Below are 17,758 nucleotides of genomic sequence, written 5' to 3'. Positions count from 1 at the left end.
TCCTAGCCTTCAGAAACTGGCCAATTTTCTATTCCTAGAATTGCTGCTCTTCTCTTCTAGCTCCTGTTGAGTTTGTAGGTGTTTGGAATGGTTTGAAAACTACCTAGCTGACCCCTGGGACCTGATTTCATTTCATTCTGCTACTCTATTGCCATCTTGCCTCTCACCTTGTCTTTAATTTTTGGCATTTATATTATAATTTACTTGTGGGTCTCTTTGGATTCATCTTACTTGGAACTCTTTGGACTTCCTGGATATGATTTTTTTTTTTCTTTCCCTTTCCTAGGTTATGGGCATTTTCAGCCATTTCTTTCTTTCTTTTTTTTTTTTTTTTTTTAATTTTATTTAAATCCAATTAATTAACATATAGTGTATTATTAGTTTCAGAGGTAGAATTGAGTGGTTCTTCAGTCTTATATAACACTGAGCTCTCATTACATCACATGCCCTCCTTAATGCCAGTCACCCAGTTACCCATTGCCCCCCACTGCACCCCCCCCCCCTCCAGCAACCCTCAGTTTGTATCCTGTGGTTAAGAGTCTCTTATGATTTGTCTTCTCTCTGGTGTTGTCTTTAATTTTTCCCTCCCTCCCCCTAGGTTCTGATTAGTTTTTTTAAATTTCACATATGAGTGAAATCATACAATAATGGTTTTTCTCAGGTTGACTTATTTCACTTAGTATATTGCCCTCTAGCTCCTTCCATGTCATTACAAATGGCAAGATTTCATTCTTTTTAATGGCTGAGTAGTATTCCAATGTATATATATATACCACATCTTCTTTATCCATTCATCTGTCAATGGACATCTGGGCTCTTTCCATAGTTTGACTATTGTGGACATTGCTGCTATATACATTGGGGTGCAGGTACCCTTTTGGATCACTACATTTGCATCTTTGGAGTAAATACCTAGTAGTGCAGTTGCTGGGTTGTAGGGTAGCTCTAGTTTTAACTTTTGGAGGAAGCTCCATACTCTTTTCCAGAGTGGCTGCACCAGCTTGCATTCCTACCAGCAGTGTAAGAGGGTTCCCCCTTTTCTGTATCCTCATCAACATTTGTTGTTTCCTGACTTGTTTATTTTAGCCATTCTGACTGGTGTGAAGTGGATTCTTGTGCTTTTGATTTGTATTTCCCTGATGCTGAGTGACATTGAACATTTTTTCATGGGTCTTTTGGCAATACCTTCTTTGAAGAAGTGTCTTCTCATGTCTTCTGCCATTTTTTGACTGATTTGTTTGTTTTTTGGGTGTTGAGTTTGGTAAGTTCTTCATAGGTTTTGGATACTACCCCTCAATCTGATGAGACATTTGCAAGTATCTTCTCCCATTTTGTCGGTTGTCTTTTGGTTTTGTTGATGGTTTTCTTGGCAGTGCAAAAAGCTTTTTATCTTGGTGAAATCCCAATACTTCACTTTTGCCTTTGTTTCTCTTGCCATTGGAGATCTGTCTAGCAAGAATTTGCTTCACCTGAGGTCAAAAAGGTTGCTGCCTGTGTTCTCTTCTAGGATATTGATGGTTTCCTAGCTCACATTTAGGTCTTTTGTCCATTTTTTATTTATTTTTGTATATAGCGTAAGAAAATGGTCCAGTTTCATTCTTCTACATGTGGCTGTCCAATTTTCTCAACACTATTTGTTGAAGAGATTGTCTTTATTCCATCGGGTATGCTTTCTTGTTTTGTCGAAGATTAGTTGGCCATACAGTTGAGGGTCCATTTCTGGGTTCTCTCTTCTGTTCCATTGATCTATGGTCTGTTTTTATGCCAGTACCATACTGTCTTGATGATGACAGCTTTGTAATAGAGCTTGAAGTCTGGCTTTGTGATGCCACCAGCTTTGGTTTTCTTTTAGGGCTTTTTCTGGTTCCATACAAATTTTAGGATTTATGTTCCAGCTCTGAAAAATGTTGATGGTATTTTGATAGGGATTGCGTTGAATATATAGATTGCTCTAGGTAGCACAGACATTTTAACAATATTTCTTCTTCCAATCCATGAGCATGAAATATTTTTCCATTTCTTTGTGTCTTCCTCAATTTCTTTCAATGTATTATAGTTTTCAGAGTATAAGTCCTTTATTTCTTTGGTTAGGTTTATTTCTCGGTATCTTATAGTTTGGGATGTAATTGTAAGTGGGATCAACTCCTTAATTTCTCTTTCTTCTGTCTCGTTGTTAGTGTATAGAAATGCTCTTGATTTCTGTGCATTGATTTTTCCTTCCTGCCACTTTGCTGAATTCCTGTATGAGTCCTAGCGATTTTGGGGTAGAGTCTTTTGGGTTTTCCACATAGCATATTATGTCATCTCCAGAGAGTGATAGTTCAACTACTTCTTTGCCAATTTGGATGCCTTCTATTTCTTTTTATTGCCTGATTGCTGGATAGGATTTCTAGTACTCGAACAACAGTGGTGAGAGTGGACATCCCTGCTTTGTTCCTGACCTTGAGGGAAAAGCTCTCAGTTTTTCCTCACTGAGAATGATATTCGCTGTGGGCTTTCTTATGTGCCTTTCATGATATTGAGGTATATTCCTTCTATCCCTACACTGAGAAGAGTTTTAATCAAGAAAGGATGCTGTGCTTTGTCAGATGGCTTTTCTACATCTACTGAGAGGATCCAGTGGTTCTTTTAATGTAGTGCATCACATTGATTTGTGGATGTTGAACCACCCTTGCATCCCAGGAATAAATCCCACTTGGTTGTGGTGAATAATCCTTTTAATGTACTGTTGGATCCTATTGGCTAGTATCTTGGTGAGATTTTTTGCATCCATGTTCTTCATGGATATTAGTCTGTAATTCTGCTTTTTTGGTGGGCTCTTTGGTACAGGGATCAACATAATGCTGGCCTCAGAGAATGAGTTTAGAAGTTTTCTTTCCATTTCTTTTTTTTTTTTTTTAAGATTTTATTTATTTGACAGAGAGAGAGAGGAAGAGAGAGATCACAAGTAGGCAGAGCAGCAGGCAGAGAGAGAGGGGAAGCAGGCTTTCTGCTGAGCAGAGAGCCCGATGCAGGACTCGATCCCAGGACCCTGAGACCATGACCCGAGCCGAAGGCAGAGGCTTAACCCACTGAGCCACCCAGGCACCCCCATTTCTGCTTTTTGAAACAGCTTCAGAAGAATAGGTATGAATTCTTCTTTAAATGTTTGGTAGAGGGTGCCTTTTTCTTTTTCTTTTTCTTTTCTCTTGATAAGTCTGGCCAAGAGTTTCTCAATCTTTTAATTCTTTCACAGAGCCAGCTCCTAGTTTCATTGATCTGTTCTACTGTTCTTCTAGTTTCTATTTCATTGATTTCTCCTCTAATCTTTATTATTTCTCTTCTGGTGGTTCTGGGCTTTGTTTGGTGTTTTTTCTACAGCTCCTTTAGGTTCAGTTGTGTATTTGAGACCTTTCTTGTTTCTTGAGATAGCTTTGTATTGCTATAAGCTTTCCTCTTAGGACTGCCTTTGGTGCATCCCAAAGGTTTTGAACAGTTGTGTTTTCATTTTCATTTGTTTCGAGGAATTTTTAAAATTCTTCTTTAATTTCCTGATTGACCCATTCATTCTTTAGTGGGATGCTCTTTAGCCTCCATGTATTTGTGTTCCTTCCAAATTTCCTCCTGTGATTAAGTCCAAGTTTTAAAGCACTGTGATCTGAAAATATTCAGGGAATGATCTCAGTCTTTTGGTACGAGTTGAGCTCTGATTTTGAACCAGCGTGTGACCTATTCTAGAGAATGTTCCATGTACACTTAAGAAGAATGTGTATTTTGTTTGCTGTAGGATGGAATGCTCTGTATATACTTGTGTTGTCCATCTGTTCCAGTGTGTCAGAGAATGATCTCAGTCTTTTGGTACTAGTTGAGCTCTGATTTTGAACCAGCGTGTGACCTATTCTAGAGAATGTTCCATGTACACTTAAGAAGAATGTGTATTTTGTTTGCTGTAGGATGGAATGCTCTGTATATACCTGTGTTGTCCATGTGTTCCAGTGTCATTGAAAGCCCTTGTTTCCTTGTTGATCTTCTGCTTAGGTAATGTGTCCATTGCTCTGAGTGGGGTGTTAAAGTTCCCTACTATTACTGTATTAATATAAATGTGTCTTTTTAGTTTTGTTATTAATTGTTTTAAATAATTGGCTGTTCCTATGTTAGGGGCATAAATATTTACACTTGTTAAATTTCTTTGTTGGATAGACCCTTTACCTATTATATAGTGTCCTTCTTCATCTCTTATTACAGTGTTTGGTTTAAAATCTAATTTGTCTGATATAAAGATTGCTACCTCAGCTTTCTTTTGATGATAAATGGTTCACCCCCTCACTTTCAATCTGGAAGTGTGTTTGGGTCTAAAATGAGTCTCTTGTAAATAGCATATTGATGGGTCTTGCTTTTTTATCCAATCTTATACCCTCTGTCTTTTGATTAGAGCATTTATCACATTTACATTCAGAGTAATTACTGAAAAGGTATGAATTTCGTGCCATTGTATTATCTGCAATGTCACTGGTTCTGCATATTGTCTCTGTTCCTTTTTGGTCGATGTTACTTTTGAGCTGTCTCTTCACTTACAGGATCCCCTTAATATTTCTTGCAGGGCTGGTTTAGTGATCACAAATTCTTTTAGTTTCTGTTTGTCTGGAAACTCTTTAGCTCTTCTTTTCTGAATGACATCCTTGCTGGATAAAGTATTCTTGGTTGCATATTTTTCCTCATATAGCACTCTAACTATATCATGGTAGTACTTTCTGGCCTGCCAGGTGTCTATGGATAGGTGTGGTGCCAGCTTTATGTTTCTATCCTTACAGATTAAGGTCCTCTAGTCTGGAGCTGCTTTTAGGATTTCCTCTGTCTCTGAAATTTGCAAGCTTCACTATTTTATGTCAAGGTATGCTGCCCTTCTTTAAAATTGGTTTTGGGGGAGTGGTTCTCTGTGCCTTCTGAACTTGAATGCCTGTTTCCTTCCCCAGATTGGAGAAGTTCTCAGCTATAATTTGTTCCAATATACCTTCTGCCCCCTCTTCCTCTTCTTCTGGGACCTCAATTATTCTAATAATATTTTGCTCTGTAGTATCACTTATCTCTCAGATTCTCCCTTCGTGGTCCAGTAGTTGTTTATCTTTTTCTCAGTTTCTTTATTCTGCATCATTTTCTTTTTTTTAATTAGTGGTTTTATTTATTTATTAGAGAGAGAGAGAGAGTGCGCGCACATGTGCGCACAAGCGGGGGTGTGGCAGGCAGTGGGAGAGGGAGAGGGCATACTCCCTGCTGAGCAGGGAGCCTGACGCAGTGTTTGATCCTGGGACCCTGGGATCATGACCTGGGCTGAAGGCAGACATTAACCAAGTGAGCCACGACACCCCTTTTCTCTATTTTGTCTTCTGTATCACTGATTATCTTTTCTGCCTCATTTATCTTAGCAGTTAGGGCCTCTGTTTTTTATTGCATCTCAGTAATAGCCTTTTTGGTTTTGCCCTAATTATGTTTTAGTTCTTTTATTTCTCCAGGAAGGATTTCTGTAGTGTTTTCTTTGCTTTTTTCAAGCTCAGGTAGTATCTTTTAGTTCTGACATCTTAATATATTCATATTGATTAAGTCCCTGGCAGTGGGTACTTTCTCTTGTTGTGCTTTTTTTAGGTGAGTTCTTCTGTCTTGTCATTCTGTCCAGAAAAGTATAAATTAATGAGAACGAGATGCAAAAATAATAGTGACTCCCGAAAATATACATTAACAAATCAGAAACCATCAGAAACCAAAAAAAGAAAAAAACAAGTAAAAAGAGAGAGAACATAAACAGATGAATAGAACAGAGCAATATACCAGATCCTTGGTGTATTTTGGTTTGTTAGAAGAAACTAGATCCCAGACTTGTAAAGAAAAAAACTCTCACAGAAAAGCAGTTAGTCACTCTTGTCTCCCTGGTTTCTGTCTGCACTCTGTGTTCACCTGGCTATGACCAAACATTTTTATCTCAGGCACGCAACCCTGTTTTGAGTCTGCAACCTTTATAGACTCCTGCAGTGCTCACCCTTCCTGCTTCTGGGAAGGGAGAGGGTGAAGGGTCTTGCTGTCATTCTGCCTCTTGCTGGGCCTCTGCTCAGAGAGCAGTCACCCAGTCGTTTTACGGTTTGAGGTTTATGGCGACACTGAGCGGAAAGCCCAGTCTTGGTCTCCCTGTTTGTGGACAGCTTACCTGCTCTGATGCTTGGGAACTCTGTGCTCTCAGGAACCCCTCTTCTTTCTGTGACCCCTGGGATCCTGAGACTATGCTGTCCCACCTAGGGCATGAGCGACTTTCCTGTAGGCACATCCCCCACTGGAGCAGACTTCTGAAGTTCCAATTTTGTGCTCTGCTACTGTATCACTTTCTGGTAGTAGCTTATGGAGGCTTCCCCCCGGGGGGGTTATTTTCTGATATAAGTCCTTTTATATTTACTTCTTCATATCTTCTACCTTACAAAAAGTGGTGGCTTTTCTATTTGTAGAATTGCAGCAATTCTTTTCTTAGATTTCTGATTGAGTTTGCAGTTTGTCAGAATGATTTGATAGCTATCTAGTCAAATTCCATGGACCAGACGAAACTAGGGTCCCCTACTTCTCTGCCATCTTCCTTGAAAAACCGCCATTATTTCTTCAAATAAGTTTCCCCCCCCTTTCTCTAACTTCTCCTTTTGGGACTCCTATAATGTGAATGTTAGCGTGCTTGATGTTGTCTCAGAGGTCCCTTTAAGCTATCTTCATTTTTAAAAAAGTCTGTTTTTTGTGCTGCTCTGTTTAGGTGAGTTCTCCTCTGTCATCAGGTTCACAGATCTTTTCTTCTGTTTCATCTAGTCTGCTGTTGAACTTTTCTGTTGTTGGTTTTTTGGTTTTGTTTTGTTTCTTGTTTGTTTTTCAGTTCTGTTACTGTATTCTTTGGTTCTTTGAATTCTGTGTGGAACTCGTATCTTCAGTCTCTTTTTGAAGTTTTCATGTAGTTCATTCATTCTTCTCCCAAATTAGATGAACGTCTTTATGACTGTTACTTTGCACTCTTCATCAGGTAAATCATTTAACTCTGTTTCTTTGAAGTTTTTTCCTAAGGGTTTATCTGTTCTTTTGCTTAGAACATATACATTTGTTCTCTCGTTGTACTTATTTCTCCTGTCGGACTCTATGCATAAGATGAAACAGACACTTCTCCCAGTCTTGAAGGAATGGTTTTTGTGTAGGACATAAAGTAGGTGATAAAACTTCCATTTAATCCTGTTAAGCTATTGGTTGTCCTTCAGATCTTTGTGATTTTCCAGAGAGCCTATTTTATTTTATTTTTATTTATTTATTTTTTAAGATTTTGTTTATTTATTTGACAGAGAGAGCGAGCCAGCAAAGTAGGCAGAGAGGCAGGCAGAGGGAGAGAGAAAAGCAGGTTTCCTGCTGAGGAGAGAGCCCAATATAAGGCTTGACCCTGGGATCATAACCTGAGCCAAAGGCAGATGGTAACTGACTGAGCCACCCAGGCACCCCAGCCTATTTTACTTTTAATAGCTCCCAGTAGTTTAGGATGTGTCAAGACCAGTCAGTTTCACAAAGGAGAGGATTTCAATCAGCAGTTCCATTCAGACTGATTAGAAGCCAGACCCTCAGAAGCTTTTAAAGGATACCAATATATACAGTCCTGGGGTACCTGAGTGGCTCATTCATTTAAGCATCTGACTTCAGCTCAGGTCATGATCTCAGAGTCCTGGGATCGAGCACCACGACAGGCTCTGCGCCACGACAGGCTTTGCGCTCAGCGGGAAGTCTGGTTGTCCCTCTGCTCCGCCCCCCACTTGTGTGTGCATGTGGGCGCATGTGCTCTTTTTTTCAAATAAATAAAATCTTTTAAAAAAGAATGCAAATATATGCAGTCCTGTTGGACTGCAAGCAGAAGCCCCACTGCCCTCAGAGGCAGGTAATTGTAAGGTGTCCTTGGGGCAGCAGTGACAAAATTGGGGCTACAGACAAGTATATAAGCACTTTTCTGGGGGATTCTGGTGGGCTGTAGCAAGTAGGCAGAGTGAGAGTGCAAAGATGGCACCCTCCAGCCTATGTTCCCCAAGAGTACTTTTGTAGCCTCTAGATCCTGCCAAAGGTGAAGTCTGCCCCAAGGCTGAAGTTCTAGGGTTAGCAAGTAGGAATTTGTTTCAGCTTGCTGTCTGTTAGTGCTTTGGGGGTGGCAGCATGTCATTGTTATAGTCCTAATGGCCCAGGAACGCAAGCCCCCCTAGCCACCAGAGCCAGGCAATCACAGGAAATCCCTTGAGTGGCAGTCATAAAAATCAGGGCCCAGACTTAAAAACTGGACACCAGACATGTGTAAGAGCTCCCCTGCAGAGATGCTGGCACTGTGGAGTGTGGCAGAGGGAGAGTGTGAAGATAGTGTTGCCTTCCAAAGTCTCAGGAAAAGTTTACAGTCAGCCTTAGATGTGTGTCTGTTTAGAAGCTACCCCTACAGAAATGATAAGCTAATATGCCTTTTTCCTAAAACATTGAGCGCTTGGGCCTGTTGCCTCTTGCTGTCCCCTGGGGTGGTGGCTGTTTAAGAATTCTTTCTTCATTGGTTAGAGTCCTGTAAATCCGTGACTTTAAGTCAGGCTAGCCACTCAGCCAGGTAGACACATAGAGGTGTGTCTGAGCAGCAGCTGCAAAATCAGGGCTCACCAGAAAAGGATATAATCTTTCCGGAAGATTCTGGTGAATTGGAGTGAGGCTGAGGGAAACTACCACCTTCTATTCCCTGAGAGCAACCTGTAGGCCCCTATAAGTGTGCCATACCAGAAGCCCATCACTCAGGCCAAAGCTGAGAGACAAATAGGTCTTTCACAGAAACACATTCCCACTTCTTTCACAAAGAAAGTGGGGGTGTGTTTTTATCTGTTATCTGTTTAGTGCCTTGCGGGGGTGGTAGTCTTCCAAGAACAGAATCTCCACTTGATACGGTCTGGTGGGACCCAGCAACAAAGCCCTTCTAGCCTCCAGAGCCAGTTACTCAGGGAGCATCCTCTAGGTAGCAGTTGTAGAAACCAGGTCACCAAAGGTAAAAACTGGGGCACCAAATGTGTGTATAAGCTCCCCTCTGGGAGATACTGGTGTTCTGGAGTATGCAGAGGGATAATGTAAACATGGCACCATTGAAGAAAGAAAAAAAAGAGGAGAAAAGGAAAAAAAAAGCGGGGAGGATGGTACCTGCCTGCTTTAGCAAGGCAGAGAGAGTGAGCAAGAAGATGGTACCTACAAGCCTCCATCCTTGGAGTACCCCAGCAGACCCCTGCCCCTCAAATGATGCACTACAATTAGGAAGTAAGTCTTTTTTACATAAAGTCTGAGCACTTTTCAGAGGGCTGCTTTTGAGCTGGGCCGTGGGGTGGGTAAGTCTTTGTGCAGGTCCTTTTAGAGTTGTTCCTCAGTTTACCACAGCCTTGTAGGTCTTGTGGATGCCATTTCCTGTTGGTCTTCAAAGCCAGATGTTTGGGGAGCTCCTCTCAGGTGCTGGTCTTTTTCTTTTTTTTTTTTTAAGATTTATTTATCTATTTGAGAGAGAGTGCAAGCTCGTGAGTGGATGTTGGGGGGTGGGCAGTGGGAGGAGAGAAGCAGACTTCCCGCTGAACAGGGAGCTCAATGTAGGGCTGGATCTCATGACTCTACATCGTAGTCCAAGTTGAAATCAAGAGTTGACCACTTAGCTGATTGAGACACCCAGGCACTCCACTCTCAGGTGCTGGTGCCCAGTGTGGGGTTAGGTGCCCAGTGTGGGGTACTAACCCTTCACCCTTTTGTGATTGTAGGTCATATCATTGGGGGTGGGGATTATGGCAAGATTGTGTCTCCACCTTTCCTGTCCTCTGCAGTGTTGTTTCCCTCTCTTTTGCCTAAGGTGAGGAGGTTGCTCTGCCAGTTTTTAAAGTTTTTTTTCTCCCTCTATCCCCCAACCCAGTTTTTTAAGTTTTTTCCAGAGGAAAGTGTTCCATAGATAGGTGTAGATTGGTTTATCTGTGGGAGGAAGTGTGTTTGGGATCTTCCTACATTGCCATATTTTTTAAAACTTTATTTATTTTAATTTATTTGTTTACTTTCAATTTATTTGAATATAGTTGTACACACAATGTTACATTAGTTTCTGATGGATTCAGCTTCTCTATATGTTATGGTCATTGCAAATGTAGCTACCATCTGGCACCACTTAACACTATTAAAATATCATGGACCATATTCCTATGCTGTCCATAACTGGAAGCTTGTATCTCCCACTTTACTTCACCCATTTTGCCCATCCCCTCAGCACCACCCCTACACTGCCATCTTGAACTAGAGCCTCAGTTACCTGAATTTTCTAACCTGTGAATGGGGATCATACCTAGTACATGAGATTGTGATAAGTATCAAATGAAACAATTTATGTAAAGTGTTTGCTGCTCTTCCTGGTATTTAGGAAGTGCTTAATAAAAATGTTCATTTTTTTAATGTTCTACAATTATTATATACCATCTAGTTTCTTTTTAAAGGTCATATGTTCAAACCAGAAAGTTATATTTTTGTTAAAGTAAGCTTGGGTCTTCCCTTTCCCCCAGATATGGTTATTCTCTGAAATTGGATTTTTTTCCCCCAAGGGAGAGAGAAAAGAGACAGCAGAAGCTCCATGTGAATTTCAGATGTTTTCTGCTGTTGTTATACTTCTCTATGTAACATTATTTCAGTTCTTTTTTTTTTTTAAGATTTTATTTATTTATTTGACAGAGAGAGATCACAAGTAGGCAGAGAGGCAGGAAGAGAGAGAGGGAGAAGCAGGGTCCCTGCTGAGCAGAGAGCCTGATGCGGGGCTTGATCCCAGGACCCTGAGATCATGAGCTGAAGGCAGAGGCTTAACCCACTGAGCCACCCAGGTGCCCCAACATTATTTCAGTTCTTAATAGTACTGCTCCTCTATTGAAACATAATTTAATCTAATCCTATCTTGATGTCTACCATGGATGGCAGACTTATATGATTGCAGTCAAACAGTTGCACTGTGGTTATTTGCATTAGTAATACCTCATTCCTAGAATGGACACTGACATGGGAGCCAGGCAGTATAGAGGCCAAATCCTCAGGTTGACTTTCTCATCTGTCAAGTGGATCCTGTGACATGGACAGGCAGTTTTAGGGCTTCAAATATAATGGTGACTGAGTCTGCTCAAAAAGTCATTTGGGAAGAAAAAAAGAAGTTATTTGGAAGTTGGTACATATTTACATTTCTATAACTTCCTATCAAGGGATATAGCTGTGGTGTTCTTATAGTGAAAAGCCTTAGAAGATAGCTTATGTGTGCTGAAATGGCTGCTTTTCAGACTTGCTTTATTTTATTTTTTTTTTTTAAAGATTTTATTTATTTATTTGACAGAAATCACAAGTAGGCAGAGAGGCAGGAAGAGAGAGAGGAGGAAGCAGGCTCCCTGCTGAGCAGAAAGCCCGATGTGGGGCTTGAACCCAGGACCTGGGATCATGACCTGAGCCGAAGGCAGCGGCTTAACCCACTGAGCCACCCAGGCGCCCCCAGACTTGCTTTATTTTTTATTTCTAGGGATTCATCTACGCTCTTATCAGCTGGAGGGAGTCAACTGGCTTGCCCAGTGCTTCCATGGTCAGAATGGCTGCATCCTGGGAGATGAGATGGGCCTGGGTAAGACCTGCCAGGTAGGTTACTGTGGAGTGACCACTGTTCACCTCTGCTGAAATACTTTCTCACAACTCATCACTATCTTCAGGTGTTAGCTACTTTTTATACTAAGAGGTGAAATGCCTGAACCTTTGTTAAGAGATTATGACCTTGGAACTGACTTTCCTAGTTACGGGGATGGTTTTGAACTGGGTCATTTGACATGGGATTGTAATTAATGGTCAGGATTTTTCTCTATGTTAATATATCTGTGTCATGTGCCCCCCACCCTCCAGATCAAATGGACGCTGCCCTCTTTAGCAGTACTTCTACTTAGTTAACTGGATCTATTTACCTCTCTTCCTCAGCAGGTGGTAGGGCTACTTCTCATTTATGTGTCTTGCTAGAGAAGTGCAGAGGAAGAATCCTGTCTTCCAAAATGCCTTGGACATCTAGTGGGAGCACCCAGTCCAGAGACCTGGAGAATCAGGTGTGGTCTCCTTGGGCATTGAGATTGATTATTCTGGTAGGAGGATCACCAGTACAGCCCTGTATTGTCAGATGTCAGTGGTGGGCTTGGCTCGATTCAAAGTCTAGACACAGACACCCCCTGGGTTAGTCACACAAGGTTTACTCATCTATAGGATACTAAAGAAAGTGACTGTAGTCAAAATATACAGCAGAGCCCACTTGATCAGAAACCATGGACATATAAGTTACCCCATACCAAAAAGGTTTTTTTACCAGTAAACACACAGAATGAGTGAAGGTCATTGATCCCTTTGGAAGCTTGACTGCCCCCTGCAAGTCTGACCTCATACATAAACATCCAGTTGGAGCAGTTCTGCACATAGTGCTACAGGTTCTATCTGACCACATGTTGGAGACTACTTTAAGCCAGGTGTTCCTCATTGATCCTGGGGTTATTCAGAATACAAAATGACCTCTGAGTATGGTATCCTCAAGGACCTCATTTGTCATCTTCAGGTTTCTCAGGCAGATAAATTGGGTTCTAGTACATTCCTGAACTGAGAACTATGGAACTAGAACAAATGTAAGTTTTCTGGATGTCTCTGGGAGAGCCAGGCTAAGAGACACTGAGATCATGTACAGAGCCCTCCGTGTAGTCTCCTTTGCTCTGCACATTGGAATCCTGCTGATTTCATTCAGAGCCAGCAAATTCCACTTGTCCTTTGCCTTTCTCCAGAGTGTTCATGTAGCTCTACTTTAAGTAATTTGGAACTACTATACCTCCAAATTCATGTTACTAAGATTTTGTTTAGAATTTTTGCATCTGTGTTCATGAAAGATACTTGTCTGTAGTTTACTTATAATGCCCTTGGTTTTAGTTTTCTGGTAAAGATGGACTCAGCATGAATTGAGAAGTTTTTGTCCCCTTTGGTTTTCTAAAAGAATTTGTGTAAAATTGACATTGTTTCTTCTGTAAATGTTTGGTAGGATTCACTAGTGAATCCAAATTAATTTTGTAGATATATGTGGTTTATGGTAACCAAAGATAAATGTTCTCTCAAATAGTATCCTCAGCAAAAGCTAAACAGAATGGTCTTATTCCAGTAGGTACTTACTGGGCAATTGCTCTGGTACGGTCTGGGCTGGGACATGGTGAGTAGTTAAAAAGGAAATTATTTAGAAAAAAGAAATGATTTCCATTATAAAATTAAGTAATCTCAGTTAAGAAGTAACTGCCACCTTCTAGCCACAACACTCTAATCATAAAGCGTGAAATAGCTGTGTATTTTAAATGGTTGACATTATAGTACATTATAGTACACATATAGTTTGTATCTTACTAATCTAACTTTGTAGTTGTAATTATCCATTTTTTTATATCCTTCACAGTCATCTTCTGCTGGCTATATAGGATTCCCTCAAGAGAATTCATCATAATTTAAATATCCTGCAGATGAGAGATGGCCCGTTGTCCCCTCTTTTTGTGCTGTATTAACCTCAGTGTAAACATCCCGTGGGCATGCAACTTGTTCAGGATCTTGGATTGTATCTTTAGGATAGATTTTGTTAGCATGGTTCAGCATTTGGGGATGGGTGCTCCTCAAACATTTTGTTTTATAAAAGAGTGCTCTTTTCTCTGTATATCACAGCAACCTTTTAGAGAAACTTCTAGTCAAAAGTACATACAGCCATGTCCTAAAATACGCTTGTTGGGCTTTACAAAAATTTTTGTTTTATGTGCCTACTTAAGGTTACAAGGTGTTATTTATTGTTTGTTTTCTTCACTATAATGTATGCTCCAGGAGAGCTGGGAGTTTTGTCTTTTTTGTTCAATGATATACTTGAACTGAGAATAGTGCTTAGCAAATAGAAGGTGCTCTATAAATGCAGGCAGAAGGAAAAAAAACCTAGGGAAATGAGGGAGGAAATTAGGAAGGAAAACATCCTCCTTCAGGAGAGTGTGGCAAGCAGCGGAGACCACCACATGGTAGGTCATCTTTAGTCACATCTTGGATGTTCTTACCTTATGTTTTCAGAGTTTTCTTGATCTTGTGCATTATTTGCATTGTTTTCATTTATTTCTGTTATCTTTCTGATTTTTTTCCCCTTTGTATCACAGGGCTTAATTACATAAATACTGAGCACCACTGCTTGTTAACTATTGATGTAACTAAGTACCATAGATTTCCTTGGCAATTATGTTTAGGCTTACATGATTTCACTTTAGGAATGGATAACTCCTAGTGTGTGGAGAATTGTATATATATATTTTTTGTACACTAAGTCTTCTGTACGAGTTTGTGTTCCCTCCAAGGTCATGGGAACTTTGTGATTGTTTCTCGTGTGGAAATGTGATAAAAACTGCCTTCTTTTTGTGTGTTCCAGACTATTGCTCTCTTCATTTACTTGGCAGGAAGATTAAATGATGAAGGACCATTTCTGATTCTTTGCCCCTTGTCTGTTTTGAGCAACTGGAGAGAAGAGATGGAGAGGTACAGAGCAGATGTAGCTGCAATTTTGCTTTTTACATTAAGATTTTTTTTCTGGGTGATATGTGAAAGATGATAAAACAACATACTGTCCCAATCAGTGATTTTATTTCCTCCAGAAAACTCTGACCTGAGGCAATATAGGTAGAGGAAGAATCTGATGGGGGGAAGGTGCTATGGATGTTATTGTTTGGCAATTTGAGGATCAGTACTCAGTAAATTTTGCTGAAATAAAGGGGAAACCATCTTTTTCACAGTGACATGGGAAGTAACCAACATGGAAAAACTAGCTTTCTCTTTAGAATTAGTATAGTGCCCTTGTAGATACTCATCCACCCCTTCTGCCTTTTCACACAGGAACTTACCAATAGTTTTACCTTTACTCTAGATAAGAATCCAAAGTCCCAGGACTCTTTCTGATTGTAGGACATCATGAAGTCTGCATGTCCTTAATTCTTCTATGAAATGTACTTTTCCATATATATACACCCTTCCCTTAGGCTCTGTGTTGGTGTTCATCTACCTCTTTTCTTGGATTCAGATTTGCTCCAGGTCTTTCCTGTATAATGTATGCAGGTGACAAGGAGGAGAGAGCCCATCTACAGCAAGACCTAAAACAAGAGTCACGTTTTCATGTGCTGCTAACTACCTTTGAGGTATCCATTTATTTCTCTATAGCAAGAACTCTTAACTTGGGACTGTAGAAGTTGTAGAAGCCACTGGAATTAAATTTAACTTTTTTTTGAGTGCATACATTTTTCTGGAAGAAAAGTTTACTTCCATTAGATTCTTAGGGACCATGACCAAAGGAAGTGAAGGACTATTGTACTCCAAATTAGTTGGTTATCTCTCTCTTTCTTGGTGCATCAAGGGTGAAGGTTCCCCAGGGAGGTGTCACTTGGCTGGTGAATAGGAGGAGGAGGCAGGTAGGTAGAAGAAAGGGTTTTGTGGGTTGAGGCATTGTCTGTTACTGCAAAATGGGAGTGGAGGACACTAAGTTCTAGTTTCATTTTAAGTTCCTATTCTTTTTTTTTTTTTCTTTAAAGATTTTATTTATTTACTTGACAGACAGCGATCACAAGTAGGCAGAGAGGCAGACAGAGAGAGAGAGAGAGGAGGAAGCAGGCTCCCTGCTGAGCAAAGAGCCCGATGGGGGGCTCGATCCCAGGACCCTGAGATCATGACCTGAGCCGAAGGCAGAGGCTTAAGCTCCTGTTCTTTAAGTGAAGACTGGGTGACTGTAAGCAAGACCTTGCACTTACTTGTGCCTGTGTTTTGTTTTCTCTTTGTGATAGTGCTACATAAAATTAGATTCAGAACTTTTTTTTACTTAGTGAATGAATGAGACTTAACTCTCTTAAACTGTAGGATTTAGCTAATAAGAAACTAGTTTATAATATCAGTTATGTTAGTACTAGTTACAGTGTGTCTTTTTTCTTAATTTTTCAGATTTGCTTGAAAGATTCATCATTTCTAAAATCGTGAGTATGTCACACTGCTTCAGAAACTGTTGAATATATCATGAGTGTCATGTCTTGTCTTTACATTTTAGTACTTTGTCTCTTTCATCGTATGTCTGGTACATCTTCCTGGTATGTCTTCTGTGAGTCTTATAATAAGACAGGTGGCACAGCGGGAGTCCTGCACTATAGCCCATTCTCATTAGCTGTGTATCCTTGGGTTACTTAACCTTAGTGAACCTCAGGGTCTTCATCTGTGAAATGAGGATAATTAAATCTCGCTCTGGGTGGCTGTTGTGAGGATTAAACAAGATGTACATGGTGGGTGGTTAATAAACACTAGATTCTTTTCATTGCAAATGAACATAGATACCTTTCAGGACTGCTGTTTGGAGATTCTACAATAATATAGAGATGAATTATTTGCGCCTTTTCCTAGAAGTATCCTAAAGTAGCAGTCAGTACTGTACAATTCACTTTTTAGAAAGGGAGTTTTAAATATACTTTTAAGTAGTCAGCTTTCAGGCTTTCATATCAGCTCATGAAGGATAGGAAACATAGATTTAATTCTTCATACCACCTGATATTAGGGGTGACATGTTACAATATAGGGTCAGACTACCGGTTACAATGTAAATTAAACATTAGCCAGACTTTAGGTACATAAGAAAAGATGTGTTGACAGGATTTCATTCTCCATATAATACATAGTTATGATGTGGTTAAGTGGGGATATGCATCTTTAATACTCAGAAACTTCTGTTTTCAAAGCACTTTACCAGTAATTTACATGTTATTTTTCATCCAGGTTCTTCTGAGTTGGATGTCTATTTTCATCTTATTGGGAGACACTAACTGCCTAGTCATAGATTTCGTGACTCTCCATTCCTGTATTTTGGTTCACTTAAGTTTCATTTAAGTGAGCACGTTATCTTCTTCTTCTTCTTCTTTTTTTTTTTTTAAGATTTTATTTATTTATTTGACAGAAAGAGATCACAAGTAGACAGAGAGGCAGGCAGAGAGAGAGAGAGGAGGAAGCAGGCTCCCCACTGAGCAGAGAGCCCGAAGTGGGGCTCGATCCCAGGACTCTGGGATCATGACCTGAGCCGAAGGCAGAGGCTTTAACCCACTGAGCCACCCAGGCGCCCCTTATCTTATTCTTCTTAAGAAAATATGCTTTCCCGGGACGCCTGGGTGGCTCAGTGGGTTAAAGCCTCTGCCTTCGGCTCAGGTCATGATCCCAGCGTCCTGGGATCGAGTCCCACATCGGGCTCCTTGCTTGGCAGCGAGCCTGCTTCTCTCTCTGCCTCTGCCTGCCACTCTGTCTGCCTGTGCTCACTCTCGCTTCTCTCTCTATCACAAATAAATGAATAAAATCTTAAAAAAAAAAAAAAGAAAAGAAAATATGCTTTCCCTCTGTCTTTTTTAAATTTTTAATATCCAACTTAATACTTGTTGAAGATCTTTTCTTTTTGGAAAATCACTGTTTGAGAGTTACGAGCAGTGCCAGGAAAGTAAACTACAGAGCTCCCTAAGAAGATGTATACTCCAGTAGAGGGAGAAGCAATATTTAGATATCCATAATATCTACTTAGGGGTGAAGAATTAAATGAAGAATTAAATCTATGTTTCCTATCCCTCATGAGCTGATATGAAAGCCTGAAAGCTGACTACTTAAAGGCAGGATGTGGGAAGTCTCAGAAGCC

The 17,758-nt window shown here is 40.3% G+C and overlaps 1 protein-coding gene across 5 annotated transcripts in view; it reads left to right on the top strand.

The window, feature by feature from the left end:
* Positions 1 to 17,758, top strand: part of CHD1L (chromodomain helicase DNA binding protein 1 like) — a 73,600-nt gene that overhangs the window by 11,368 nt on the left and 44,474 nt on the right. For 4 of the 5 annotated variants that reach the window (XR_007126502.1, XR_007126501.1, XM_047724591.1 and 1 more), the window contains exons 2-5: positions 11,558 to 11,670; positions 14,489 to 14,595; positions 15,134 to 15,248; positions 16,042 to 16,073. Coding sequence is in view for 2 of the 5 variants with exons in the window: in XM_047724591.1 (XP_047580547.1) it covers positions 11,558 to 11,670; positions 14,489 to 14,595; positions 15,134 to 15,248; positions 16,042 to 16,073 (367 nt within the window). In the remaining 3 variants the exon portion in view is untranslated. Of the gene's footprint in view, positions 1 to 11,557; positions 11,671 to 14,488; positions 14,596 to 15,133; positions 15,249 to 16,041; positions 16,074 to 17,758 lie in introns of those variants that run through there. The other variant, XM_047724593.1, reaches the window with a different exon arrangement.

Source organism: Lutra lutra, chromosome 4 (assembly GCF_902655055.1).
Source record: "Lutra lutra chromosome 4, mLutLut1.2, whole genome shotgun sequence".
Lineage (NCBI taxonomy): Eukaryota > Metazoa > Chordata > Mammalia > Carnivora > Mustelidae > Lutra > Lutra lutra.
This window is presented reverse-complemented; position numbering and strand designations above follow the sequence as displayed.